General features: G+C 38.3%; 1 protein-coding gene across 4 annotated transcripts; it reads right to left on the bottom strand.

The window, feature by feature from the left end:
- Positions 1-46: 46 nt before the first annotated feature.
- On the bottom strand, positions 47-14,144 carry LOC103472341 (uncharacterized). 4 transcript variants are annotated; one of them, XM_008421920.3, is made up of 13 exons: positions 13,763-14,144; positions 12,408-12,476; positions 10,090-10,114; positions 5,587-5,673; positions 5,358-5,497; positions 5,138-5,257; positions 5,004-5,049; positions 3,493-4,288; positions 3,281-3,380; positions 3,090-3,161; positions 2,864-2,965; positions 2,053-2,299; positions 47-954 (listed from the first exon to the last, which is right to left on the bottom strand). In XM_008421920.3, exons 1-13 carry the CDS (start codon positions 13,814-13,816, stop codon positions 761-763), a joined length of 2,052 nt encoding a protein of 683 aa, XP_008420142.1. In that variant the 5' UTR covers positions 13,817-14,144; the 3' UTR covers positions 47-760. The 4 variants fall into 4 exon arrangements, with proteins under 4 accessions (XP_008420142.1, XP_017163024.1, XP_008420143.1 ...); XM_017307535.2 differs by having other exon boundaries at positions 2,053-2,296; XM_008421921.3 differs by having other exon boundaries at positions 2,053-2,227.
- Between the last annotated feature and the right edge of the window lie 51 nt (positions 14,145-14,195).

Raw genomic sequence — 14,195 nt, 5'->3', positions numbered from 1 at the left:
AGAGTACTCACAAAATAACTATTGCGATGATAAAACAACACAAATGTAAAAAACAAATAAAATTATTTTCTTTTAATTTATCCAACTCCGTTTTACATTTCTTTGGATTGGAGTATGCAGTTTTTTATAATTGCACAAGACTTATTTCTACTGTGAATTTGCCCTTTCTGTAAAGCATGTTTTTCTTAGTTCTGTTTTCCATATTTTTGTAAATCTACATGTTTTGACTGTCGGTTTGCTGCTGGTAGACAAAAGAAACTATTCTGTTATAAACCAACGCTGAGAAAAGCACTTTACAACTACCAGAAGATCAATTAGATTTTTTTACATTATGTTTTGAAGCAGTTCTGAAAGATTTGACTTGCAGTTGCAAAAAAAGGAATTTTATTTAAAAAATTAAGTCAATTAATGTAATCTACACATGGAATTTCTTGATAGATATGGCGTAAAAAGTCATTTGCAAATCGACACAAAAATGAGACTTGGTTGATCTAAACATATGATTTAAATACTGAGTTTTAAACCAACTAAAACCTGCACTAAACATTAAATGGACAACATTACACTTTCTTATACCAATAAAAAACTTTTTTTTTTTTAAGTACAGCAACAGGGAAACTCTTTATTGCTTACACAAAATGGTCAGGTTCTAACATTTCAAGAACTGAACTTTGATTGGTATCTAAAGCACATACACAAAAAAAAAATCTAAATCAGATTTCAGTTCTCATTTTTTAGTATTGTCTTCAAACATTTTAGGCTATTTTCTTGCGACAAGATCCATGAGGGCACAGGTGATTTTATCCATATTTGAAGAGTAGCGAGGCTCACGATGCATCCTGCTGTCTTGTTCCATTTGGAGAGGAGGTACAGAGGAGTGAGGGTCAAAATAGTTCTCAGATGGAGCTTTGTAGTCATGAGGACGCATGGACTCAGGATATTGAGGTTGGTTATCTAGACAAGACAAAATGTGGATTATTACAACATAAAATAAAAATTGTTTCACAGGTGAAAGGTAGTCATTAAAACATTTCACAAATCAAACTATTTGTCTCGTCAGACTGATGTCATTAGCCTGGGAAAAAAATAAATTGGGATATTAAAAGTATGATATAAGAGCAGCTCTCCTGTTCAATGTTGGGGTGCCCACAAATTTTTAGGTAAAAATTTATTCAATCCATATGATAAACGTTCTCAGTCCCATGTCCCATGTATAAATCCAAAAGATCACTTTAAATTCACTGCAGATTTTTTTTTTTTATTGAAGGTCACAGACTCGTGGACAAAGAGGTGGGTGGACAAGCAGATGGATGAATGGATACAACATTTACATAATGGGATAAGGAACAAAGTCTGGAAAAACACATTTGCCATACTCCATTTTCTTTTTCCACACTCATCAAGGCCTGGAGAACATCATCAGCAGCCTAATCAAATCAACTCGGACAAAAGAAGAGACAGCTTTGGGAATAGACAGTTCAGTTTAATCTTCAAAACTGTCTCAAATTCTTTACATTTAAGTTAATTTTTGTCAACATTTTGGTTTTCATTCATTGGGTGTACAGTCAGTGTCTCATTTACATGTTGGCAGCATAAAACACTCATCTTGTGGTCTTACAAACACACCCACAATAAGCTGATTCAAAGTAGATAAACATGATTTTAAATTCACTCACTATTTCGGTTCCTCCTAGCTACTTAGTAATTGCTTGCGTTATGGAAAGGGTAGCATGTTAATCTTTCCAACATTTCCTTTAGTTCCGGATTCACTTAACATGTTTAGTGGTTTTATGAGCTGAAGATGGCTTCACCTCATAACACTGCTGTCTCTGATCTGACAGCTGGATAAAGGCCATGTCACCGATTAAATTGCCACATTTTCAAGCTCTAAATTGACTTCAGTGTCATATTTTCCACCTTTAAGCATGATCTTAGGGATAACCTGCTAGACTGAAAACAAGCTAAACTTGAGCCTGTTTGTGCCTGTACTCAAAGCATCAGCCTGCACTCTTTAAATCATGGTCTGCATCAAGTTTTGTGTCAATGACATACCTTCAAAACGACCTCTGCTGGAGTGTCTGGGTTCCCCGTGGTTGTATTCATGGAACCGCTGTGCAGGTGTCTGATCACGCTGCTCCCAACCAAGTCTGTTACCGTTGTTGAAACCGAGCTCTTCGGATCGTCTGAGGTCAGACTCCTCCCTTGCGGGTCTATCATACTGGTATACCTGAGGAAGTTGTGGGTTCGGGTTTAGGTCGCTGTAATTTTTGGAGACTTCGGCTCGACCGTGGTCATACTGCTTTAACAAAACAAATATGCTCTGTTAGTTCCAGTTTCCTATACGATTTTAAATTTTTCTACATATTGTCCAAAACTCTTCAGTAAATTTTTTTTGCCAGTTTTTAAGATACAAAGTTCACCCCGAATTCATAGCAAATATTTTTACACTGGTCAGCCTTCAAATATGAAGATGGTAAAAAAAAAAATTTAAAAAAAGAAACGCACAGTAATTAAGAAGATGAGTAAGGCTGGACAGTTAAACTAATGATGGATAGATGTACAAATGGATCTACTGATTAACACAAACAGACAGATTGAAAAATGGATTATCAACCGCTGGATGGAGAGAAACAGTGGACGGATGGATGATGAACAGAAACACATGGATGGACGGACAAAAAAGACAAAAGGACAGATAGATGAAATAGTGAACAAAGTTTGGAAATAATGTTTTTTTTTCTGGAGATACTTCCAACTCTCTAATTTAAATGATGAATAGGAACAACACAATTCATTCTTTCTACCAGATCAGTGTTTGTTATGGTCTCTCAGGCATAAAGTGCAGCTTCAGGTTTAAACATACCCCAGCTTTCTCCATCTTTTTGCTCTTAAATTCTTCCAGAAGTTTGGAAATTTTGCTCTTCAGGAAGTTGGCATCTTCTGCATTATCAATTTCAACGTTTTTCTAAGGGAAAAGCAAAAAAAAAAAAAAAGAAGCTAAACTTAAAACACCAATTTCATGATTGCATCCAGGTTAGTACATGGAACAGAGATTGTTGTGCATGTACCCCAGGGATGTGTAATCTTACCAGAAGGTCAAAGATGCTCGTCGTGTCAAAGCCTCCTCTACTGTAGCCTTCCCCTGCTCCATGATGTGAAGGCTTTAAAAAAAAAAAAAAAAGTATCAAAATGAGAACATGAGTCACAATGCTTAACTTCAGTAAATCTTGGACCTTAACTAAGAAGATATAGATCTGCAATACCTTAACAATCAGCTTACCTGACGTTCTCTGTAGTGGATGACCGGCCTTATCGGTGCATCAACTGGTCGAACATCTGAACCAGTTTGAGTGTATGGAAGTCCATAGTCATCTCTGTACCTGAAAGCAGAAAAAACATAAGAATTTTTTTTATTTTTGTCCCCAAAAAAATAGAAACAGGTGTCATCCAGGGACTTTCATGGTCAGAAATCTGTTCAACCTTTACACTCACATCTCCTTTGCCATCTTTACTTCGTCTGGCGTGGCATCAGAAAAGCGGCTTTTTCGCCTGCTCATACCTTCTTCGGCTCCGTTACCTTTCAGGAAGCGCCTGAACGGCTCCGGTATGTTAGACATGGCACTGGGACCTTCGTGTGTCCCCCACTTAAACGCCTCCTCTTGATACGGGTCTCTCCTTTCATGATGATAATCTTTAAGTATGTCAAAGGAAGACTCGCGTGAGCGATCGCCTTCGAAAGGAGTGGACAGGTTTCTCCTCTTGGCCTCTGGTTCACTTGACCCATGTCTTCTCATATTGTCAAGTCTGCCGGGTTCCCTCTCCAGAGACCTTCGCAGTTTTTCGTCTTCTGTGTACATCATCTTCGGAGAGGGCTGGTATCCTTGAGAACGAACTTGACCACGACGAATTTCCTCAGAGTAGAACTCCTCCAGAGGGTCTCGTTCTGCGTAGGGTCTTTTATGAGCAGAAGCTTCAGGTAGATAATCCAGCGACTGCGGTGCAGTGGGCCTGTGATCGTACCTGGAAATGTCTCGTGGGTCAAGAACTGTTGACTGCAGTGGATCGTCGGCATATTCCGGCAGTGGCCTGGTGTAGCAATCAAGGTTCACGCGATCCTCTCGGTAACTTGGACCTTCCATGTAATCCGCTCCTCTCCGTCCCTCTTCAAAGCGACCGCGGCTGAGATGGTCTGGATAAATCCCGGAAAAATCCTTCTTTGGGCGATACTCCCGCAATTCAGGTAAGAGGGGAGGCACATCGGGTACGAATCTTTGCCTGTGCTTTGGAACTATAAAAATAAAACACACTCCTTTACTTTTGGGGGGAAAAAAATTTAAAATTACTTAATCAAATATGACTAACACTGGCATGTCTGATCATCAAACAGAAGAAAATGTAATTAAATTCCCTTGACAACTGTAGAGGCTTTGTGTTAAATATGTATACTGACATCTAGGATGGGTGGCATGATATTAGACTGTGAGGAATAAAACAAGTTAACAATCTACAGAAGCAGAGAGATCATGGTACAATCTAACCAGAACCATATGATCTCTAGAAAACACACTGAATGCAGAATCTGACTGCTAAAAACTAATCCACTTTAAAATGCAACACAACATAGGACGCTACTATGTTGTGTTGAATAGCTACTAAATAGCTACTAAATTGCTATTCATTCAAAATTACTAAGCTCTGGAAGAAACCTCACACAATCAGCTGGGACTGCAAGAGGAAAAAAAAATTATCGTGTCATATTAAAACGACAGGATGTGACTTAGATTTAGCACAGCATTTCAGAAACCTCCTGAAATAAATAAGTCCAAATAAGTTTTTAGGTAACGTGTTAGAATAATATAAACTATCAAGTTCTGGAGATTTCAATTTTATATTAACCATTACTTAACTCACTTCATAAGCTACATATAAAAAAAAAATGTGCATGATTAGTAGACAAAATTATTAATAAAAAGGATTTCCCACAACAGCTAATTTGACTTTACCTCTTGTGATGTTCAGTCTTCCTTCAACACCCTTTCTCAACAACGGCTGAAATACAAATGTGAGGACAGGAGTTACAAAAGACATGATTTTAAAAGAAAAAAGAAAGATATACATGTATATAAGAATGTCTAACTTCTGGAACTCCTCGTCCATTTTGTCTTTCAACTATCTCCGCTTTGGCTCGCATTATCTTCCCTCCTTGGGTGTTTATGGTTTGACTGTCCCAGGTAACCAAGTCAGGCCGTTTTAACTCCTATGAATGCAAACGATTTGTAAGGGTGTAGGAAAAAAGCAAAACAAATCATCAGAGTAAAGTTTTTTGTTTTGTTTTGAATACAGCGGTGATGCTTTACCACATATTTCTGCCGGTGTTTACGACCAATCACATGGCTGACCATTTCTGCAAGGTTGGATGTCTGACTGCATAACTTGCAGGTGTATCTGGCACCCAACTGTGGCTCAAAATTGGCCACTTCTTCCAAAAAATTCAAACCTAAGATAAAAGCAGGAAAAAAAAAAATCTATTAATCTTTTTTTACGCAATACCACAACAACAGAAAATGTTTGTACCAATGTATTTACCAATAATGGGCTCATCGAGATTCAGGTATTCCAGGTAGTGTAAAATGTCCCTAAACTTTGGCATGATATGTTCTCTGACGGCCTTCCCTGAGAAACCAAACACAAACAATTAGTCAAAGAAATCACAGAAGGAGAAGGGGTTTAGTCGTCCAAATGCTTTGTTCAATTACAGCTCAAAACTGAGCACACTATCACATTTTAACCTACGTACAAACTATTGTCGCAGCTAACCCATTTTTTTTTTTGTTTGGAGCCATCTTGTTTAGACTGAGGTTAAGTTGAGAATATTATTTTAGTACTACTCTTTGGTTCCAAGAACCTTTAAACCAAAACCCATGCAATAAATTCTGCATTGGGTGATGGGTGCAGCTAATTACTTGAGTATTAGAAACACATGCAGAATTTTTTTTTTTTTTTGCGATTAAAATGCTTACTGCTTAACCAAACATTTGGTTAAACGGATCCATTGGGAACCTGTCCTCTACCTGGTGCAGGTTAGCAAACGTGCACAGGTGTCGTGTCTCACCTTCCGAAGCCGTTTCTTAGTTTGTTGCGAATGAAAAGGTAGATAATGGACGCATTTTCTTTTTTAGAGGGTTGAGCTTCCACCTTGTGGAAGATTACCATTGAGGTCACTTGTATCCAATGATTTCTATGTATGGTGATGATCCATGTCATGACCAGAGGCAAAGGTCAGAATGTAGATGGACTGATAAATCGAGAGCTTTACCTTTCAGTCCAGTCCTTTCTGTGCCATGACACTAAAGTCATGCAGATGATTTCTGTAAATCCATGTCCTACTTCATCCACCAAAAGGCAGCTCATTCTTCTGGTTGATAACCATTACCTCAGACTTTGAGGAGCTGACTTTCATTTTAGCCATCTTTTGTAGGGTGGCAGGGCTCAGCTTTGAAGATGCGGCAGGGAGCTTGGTAAAGAAGGTAGTTCAGGCTTCAAGCCTGGGACCATGTTGGAATGAGCAACAAAGACGAAGTACAGTTTTTCCCCTCGGGAGTCGTTATTGCAAGGCCTTACTTCAGGTAAATGGATATAATAAAAAAAACAGACAAGTTGCTCTGTAGCAATATTTTTCCAATTTCCATCTAATCATGTAATCCTGGAAGAGCAGCAGAGTGTGAGTCCATTTATTTCCTGGGACATTACAGCTTAAGTTCCATCAGCTGTAACTGTATTTTCTGTGTTTAACCAACACACCTAAAAGGTACGACCGTAAAATCCTTACACCACCATCCGATTTCAGGTTTTGGCTGACAAATGAATGTTTAGTATTGCTTCCTTTTCTTTAAGGTCTTCGCTGCTCTGTTCCTCACTCGTCTTTGAGCCTCATGACCAGATGAGGCCGGACTGCAAAAATGTTGTGCAGTCTCTAGCTATCCAGTCCATAAACCAAAGCTCTAAGTCCACAATACCTTTAAAATATGCAATTTAGTGAAAATATGGTTCTTGAGAAAAACAAGTGGGGGAGATTTGGCTTTATTGAGATTTAAAATCAGGTTGCCTGTATTCACACGCAGGGAACAAATTAGGGGACTTCCACGGATGCTAGAGGCAGCGTTTGACAGAAAATCGATGGGAAAAAAAAAAAAGTCTTGTGGGGGTAATTGTCACTGAAGAAAAAAAAACAGTTGCAGTGGTTTCTGCAATCATAAGATTGACATTTTTAAAACTTAAAATTAAGTAACATACCAGGAAAAAAAAGTATAACTGCAGAAACATGCCAAACTATTTCTGCAGCTAGAAAATATATATTCTCTCATTAACATTAAGGTGATTCACCTTCTCCTCCTAAAACAGCTTAATAAGTAAGCTTGGTCTTTAGTGGTGACAGTATTAGGTTGATTGAAAAAAAAAAATAACGGGAAAAACTTGAGTGGTTACAATTTTCCAGCACACAGTTCAAAATACAATGAGATGCATCTGGTTGTTTTTACTTCACAAGCCACCTACTGTGGCTTTGGGCCAAAGGACGGTTAATTTAGGGCCTCGCATATAAAATATGAATCACATATCTCCCATTGTAAAGGTTTAATCACATTGATGGAGTGTGACGCCTTCGGTCATTCAGGACAAACTGACCAAAGGAGAAAAGGGGTCCAAGTCTTGGCTCGTGTTTTTGAAAGAGGCTTGTGAAATCGGTTGGCGCCTCATAAATACAAAGTTGTTGTTATGGCGCTGAAAATCAACTGAAAACCGGTTAATAGTATCAGTGCTGCTTTGAAAGCCGAAGCAGATTGAGGACAGGACTTTGTTGAATCTGCTGCAAAGATGCTGCTTAGGTTGCTTACCATGAGTTCTGGTGAATCAGACAAACTATTGAAATAAACATTGTGTGCGCAAGTATTAGGCAAATGAACATAATTTTTCATGTGTACAGATTTGTCTCTTTTGTAATAAGAGAGGATGTGGGTTAAGGAAAACTGCGTATACCACAGTGGGCAGCTTTTATCCTTCAGGAAAAATGGGCCAAAAAGATTTACTCTGAATTATAAAACAAATTGCAAAATGGGCTCGGGGGATTAAATATTCTGCTGCAACGATGTTGTGAGAAACTTACTGAGAGAAAGAGGAAAGCAAACACAAGTTAACTGCCAAAGAGTTTAGGATAATCAGGTACCAGAATCCCTTTCTCCTTCAGTGTCTTCATAGTCCAAATGTGCAACCTACCTGGAGTACAGATACAAACCAAGGTAAACGAAAGCCGAAACCCGACCACCACTGAACAAACATGCGTTTTTCACAGATTTTATGAGCTGATGTGATCAGAGTGACCCTTGATGGTCCCTATGGACGAGACCATGGCTGGATCAGTAACTGGAACAGAGCTTCACTTCAACCGAGCAAACACAAGCAGGGTGGAATAGAGTACCTGTGCAGCCGTTATTAAAGATGAGCTACTTAGACCTTTTTCCAGGTTGACAATGGAGTCTTAAATCAACTCCCAAATCTACAGATAGTTTTTAGGAGACATTCATCCGCCCATAAGACAGGAAAGTCTCCATCTTTTAGGAAAACCAGGATTTTCAGGAGAAAACAGAGCTTCATCACATGCATTCAAGTATGTGGAAAGCCAGTTAAGTCCTTAGAGTAGAAATAAAAACATAGGCGAGCTCTTGACATGATCTAAACCCTATTGAGAACTAGTGGGTCCTTCTTAGATGCGAGCTTTACAATGAAGGAAAACAGTCGACCGTTCTTAAGCCCGTTCTTCAACTGATTCTTCCACAGTCCATCCCGGCCAATTTCATCTCCACTTACAGATCTTGCGTGCGTCCTCCCTGCTTTTCATAACCACCTCAGGGGTGGTACAAGCCGCCCCACGGTGCTGTATTGCGTGCAAGATTTCACAACCCTGCAAGCAGCACATCTCTCGACAGATACAATGAAGAAGCAAGTAACAGTCTGCTCCACGTTCTGTCAGGGCTACTTACGGTTTTATGCCAGCTGGTGTGAAACACCGCAACTATATAACATTAGTTTGGCTTGACTTGAATATTGTTCTTTGTTTGGATTTTTTTTTTTTATGGAGTGCACAACATGCCTTCAGTAAAGTTCACGTGTGGATATTGGTGTACATCTTTTGACTGCATTACCTACGTCCAAAAAGCTGAGTCCATCAAAACCAGAAACCCAAAGTTCTCCACTGCTGAGAGTCACTGAAAATGACGTCATTTTAGCGTCGACCACAACTCCTGAGCGCTCACGGCCCACCCAGGTTTCCATCTGTACCCGTAATAGTGAGGAATATACCGCTAATGGGGATCCACACAACTTGGCTGGAACCGAATCGGCTAGAGTGAAATTTGGAAACGGAGAAGAGGCTTTAGAGTCTGTGGTTGCTGCTGCACCAAAGGTTTATCGTCAGCAGATCAAGAAACCGACAGATTTTGTGAGTGGAAATGTTGTGACAGTTATTTACAAAGGGTGGCTATGTTAGTCAGTTTTTAATGTCATGTTTTCTTGGGAAATGTTTCATTTAGATGCATAATGTTACTGCACAATGGTTGCCCAATAATTGTGGACACACAAATATGTCCCAAGAACGCTGAAACATCACTTTCTTAACCGTCCCACAAACTTTGTACCCTCTGTGCAGTCCTGCGCATGCACTTTAAAAAAAAGAAAAAGGGTGGGGGAGTAGAGGAGGGTTTGTATAGTTTTGGGAACTGACAGTCTGACGGGATACCTTCCCCGCTTCCCGACTGTGACATCAGCCATGCTCCTAAGTGTCACGGGAAAGTTTAGTAGTCTGAAAATAAACATTTCAGTACCGCTTTTGTTCAGCAATAAAATTCTTAAACATACAACTTGCCTAATAATTGTGCACACAGTGTATAAGGCAGAAGTTTTGTTTGGCTGTACAACGCTACCGACATTTTTAGGCTTAAATTCTGTCCTTAAATTAAAACTCGACGCCCTTTCTTCAAAATTATATTTAATGCGGTTTAAAGTTTAGAGATTTGTTTGAAGATTAGGCCCACTTACCCTCAGCAACAAGGGCATCCTCTTTCTGCCAGGAATAAAAGGAAAACAATAGATATTAGGTGAACTGATGCTGAACAAACAGCACATCTCCAACTTTAAAAAAAAAAAACAAACAAACAAGAAAGTAAAGTCATTAAAAACATTCATAATCAAGCTTACCAGAGGACTCATGTACTCTTGCCTAGTCATACAGAGCCCAATTATACTCACGTGGCCAGGTTTTTTTTTGCAGCATATTCAGGTCTGCAGAAATATGTACACCCTACATGCCCAGGTCTATTATTTGTGGACAAGTCCAAATAAATGAAGAAATTTTTCTTCATTATAGAAGAATCTGCACACAGGTTTTTCTGTAAACCGATTAGAAGATTTCCGTCATACAAACAGCAGCAGTGTAGTTGTAGAATCAATTGATCCTGACGAAATATCTCCACCAAGTAAGAACACTTGATATAGGGTTCCACAGTGTCAGCACACAGTCGATTCAAGTTCGTTTTCTCCAACACTCAGTGGCCCGATCCATCTCCTTTGGGGTCGACAATTTCCACCCCTATACTTACAAATTAAATGTTCAAGTAAGAGATGTGCAGATGTCCTTCATTCTTCAAGCTCTGTCAAAAATGCAAGTGTTGTTTTGAAGAAAAGTAGTTGGCTTTGCTTTTCCGAGATGCATTACGCCATAAGACATCAAATCTGCCGTACCAAGGCAAATCCATTTCCAGAGAAGCTGTAATTAGATTTATATAGATCAAGAGGAACATGTAAAGTCCAAACAACTTCAAAAAGCTGCAGAAGAGCAATCCAAAACATCCGCTGTAGCCAAAAGTGTAACTGAAGATGCTGACAAGTCACTGATATTGCCACAAGACAAAGGGTAGTTGGATAATCCTTACTTAGCTGAATATACCCACCATGACAATTGTGATCATCTATCAGAAAAATACTTCAGGGTGAAAATTAATTAAGCTTGCTTGAAACAATAGCTAAGGAAATCATAACAACCAAAAGCTAGACCAGCTTCTCAACAGTCTTAGTCATAGCTGATAAGATGGACCTTGACCCTGTGTCAGGTCAAACACTATTTCTATCGTGGGGGAGGAAGTGGAGGTGTTTGAGGAATATAAATACCTTGGTGTTCGCCTGGAGACACAACAATGAATCTGTTTACAAAAAAGGAACGGAGCAGAATTTTCCTTCTTGAGGAAGTTTAGGACCTTCTAGGTTCGGAGCAAGATGCTGTATATCTTCTGTAAGTCTGTTGTTGAGATTATACAGTCTTCTGCAATCATCTGTTGTCGCAGCAGCATCAAAGCCAGGGACTTACAAAGGACAAAGGACTTACTGATAAAGAGAGATTGTTATCTTCTGGGGACTTTGGTGTAAAAGATGTTTGGGATTAACCAATGACCTCGGCATCAGATAGGTGACCGCCAGACGAGTGACAAGTGAAACACATGGTTTCCTGCTGAAGTCCATATTGAGGAACAGGATGAATCCAATTTCATCTGAAGTTAGAGGCCATCACAAATTACCTCTTTAGGTTCATTTTTCTTTAAGTCCCGTCGAATCATTTTAGGTTTAAAGTGCCAATCTTACCTAAATGTATCCAAATATTACCTTCATGCCTGGAACAAAAAAGAAAACCTGCAAGCACTGTTGAGACAAAAGTCTTACTCTGCTCTGGTTGAGTGTGCTCCTCAATATTTCTAGTGTTGCAGTCACATCTAGAAAGGAAAAGTGACTCAAGAGGCGGACAACACTTTTTCCAGATCTTTTTTTTTCGTCTTGAAAAAAGCTACAATGAATTTAGAAAAGAGGAAGCCAAGTCCAGTCCTCAAAGGCGATTGATTATCCTGCAATTTTTAGATGAATCCCTCCTCCAACACACCTGAATGAAATGATTGGCTCATTATCAGACCTCTGCATTGCTGAGTGACATCTTGTTCAGAGCTTTAAGAGTTCGAGGCAACAGGATTCTCCAAATCAAGCAGAAATCAATTTAGTCTTCCAGCTAAGTGCTTGTGGCAAAACCAAAGTCTTTCAAATCAACAAAGCCAGATAAGGAAAAACAGATCACAGGAAATTCATTAACAACAAAAAAATACCTCAATTTCATATCGGTGTTGAAGAGATTTTTTTCTTATTTTCACACAAAGTGCCACCTTTTCTCCGGTAGGAACAACAACACTGTTGTTCTTTTGAAAAAAATATATATATATATATTTTGTGAAGCAACAAAAACAATGTTGTAGTTTGACAATTATCTAGACTCAAGGCAAATTTCCATGACTACAAAACCTTTCCCAAGTAAACTGTACCTTTAAATGTCCCGGTGTGGTCAGGTGTATCTTGTAGAGGGTGTTACCTCTAAGAGATTTTTCACAGACCTGGGTTAAACAGAAAAGTCAGTCAATTATAAACAGTATTATAGAGCAAACCTTACAGAGATTTCTGTTGCCTTTCAACCAAACCTCTCATTTGAATGCTTTCCTTCTTTAAAATATATCACATTAAAATGTTCACGCAAACATCCAGCTGCAGGAAATCGACATGCAACTAATACGCTATATGTAGAATTTTTAAATTGAGTTCTAGGTGAAAAAACAAAGAAAATAAAAATGTATCAATTCTGAATGGATGAAAAAAAAATCTAAGTTGAATAAAAATTTGGCTTGCATATTCTCATCCAAAAATCTTTTAAATTGCATGGATAATTATGTCATTTATCACCATCATGATGAAAATATAATTAAAATTAGCTATCTTGTGAGTATAACAATTTACTCCAATTGACGATGCGTGTAAACCACAAAACAAGTACCAAACTGAAACCGGTACCTGTTAATACCATTTATTATATACTTGGTCACATTAGTGCCTCATTAATTGATGTTTAACTGAAGTCCTACAAGGGGTGCAGGTTTTAATGTTTTTATCTTTTTTAACCTTTTTTTTCTTTTTCTTTTAAAGGAAAAAAATTCTTTGTTTTATTGTTTATTCACTGTCACATGCTGTTTTTATTTGAATTATGTAAAGCACTTTGAAATGCCTTGCTGCTGAAATGTGCTATAAAAATAAAATTTGATTGATTGATTGGATTGATTGATGTATTCACGTTTTAAGATGGAATTGGAAACAACTATTGTATATTGTGAGGTTAGTTGATGCACTACTGAATGTAATTGTGAAGTACCCTACTCTGTTTAATAATGAGTTTAATACTTATCTGTCAAAGTCATGTAATAAAATTCTTATAAATCCATCTTTTAGCATATATTTACACTTTTCGATATAAGCCAAATATATCTGGTTAGCACGGATATTTAATCAATGCGTCATAAAACTCTAATTCTAACGGTAACACATCACAGTCATCTAATAAATATATTGAATGTTTATATGATCCAAGTATCACTATAATGACGGAATAACAAACGTAGAAATGCATACATTATATTATTCATTGGTATACCTTTAATGTTATATACATTTTATAACAAATTTTATGCAGCAATAGTAATACTCTGTATAAACGTAGATAAACGACGCCATGCTTATATTGTAGTAAATGAACTAAAGCTAGTCCTGGCCTGGCTAACCCTGCATGACCCACACCTATTCCGATTCCTTCAAGATTTTTCATTCAGCGGTTAATCCATGCTGGCCAACCTACCGTGCATTCGATGAAACCATCTTCCTCGTCGTATGGTGTTTCCAAGTTATCCATTTTCTTTACTTTTTACGTGGCACTTACGAGCTATTAGCTTACCAACGGTTTAGCTTGGCTAGTTTTTCTGCAACAATAGACGCAATAATTTGTGTGGCACTTTAACAAGTGACGACGTTTTTCTCGTTTAATACTAACTTATCAATATTGAGTTGCTCCTGAAAAATCAACTTTAAGTTACAACGGATATGTAGTAACGCAACGACTTCAATTAAAGAAAGAATACTTTTGAAATGTAACTACTTCCTGTATGTTTGTGGGGTTTTTATGGAACGGTCCGGAGGGGCGGGATAATTGACATCAAGCGCTACTGCTACAAAAACGGTGCGCCGGTGTTACAAATGAGCCCACACGCAGGAAAACGTTCCCTATTCTAAAG

The sequence above is a fragment of the Poecilia reticulata genome, chromosome 11 (assembly GCF_904066995.2).
Source record: "Poecilia reticulata chromosome 11, P_reticulata-male-v2, whole genome shotgun sequence".
Taxonomy (NCBI): Eukaryota; Metazoa; Chordata; class Actinopteri; order Cyprinodontiformes; family Poeciliidae; genus Poecilia; species Poecilia reticulata.
This window is presented reverse-complemented; position numbering and strand designations above follow the sequence as displayed.

Excerpts from the sequence above, each read along its gene's own strand:
- LOC103472341 (XM_008421920.3), bottom strand. The coding sequence starts at position 13,816 with ATGGATAACTTGGAAACACCATACGACGAGGAAGATGGTTTCATCGAA. Across the intron at positions 10,115-12,407 it reads CCACACCGGGACATTTAAAG|AAAGAGGATGCCCTTGTTGC; the intron begins GTACAGTTTACT and ends TATTCCTGGCAG. Across the intron at positions 5,050-5,137 it reads ATGGACGAGGAGTTCCAGAA|CCGTTGTTGAGAAAGGGTGT; the intron begins GTTAGACATTCT and ends TTTGTATTTCAG.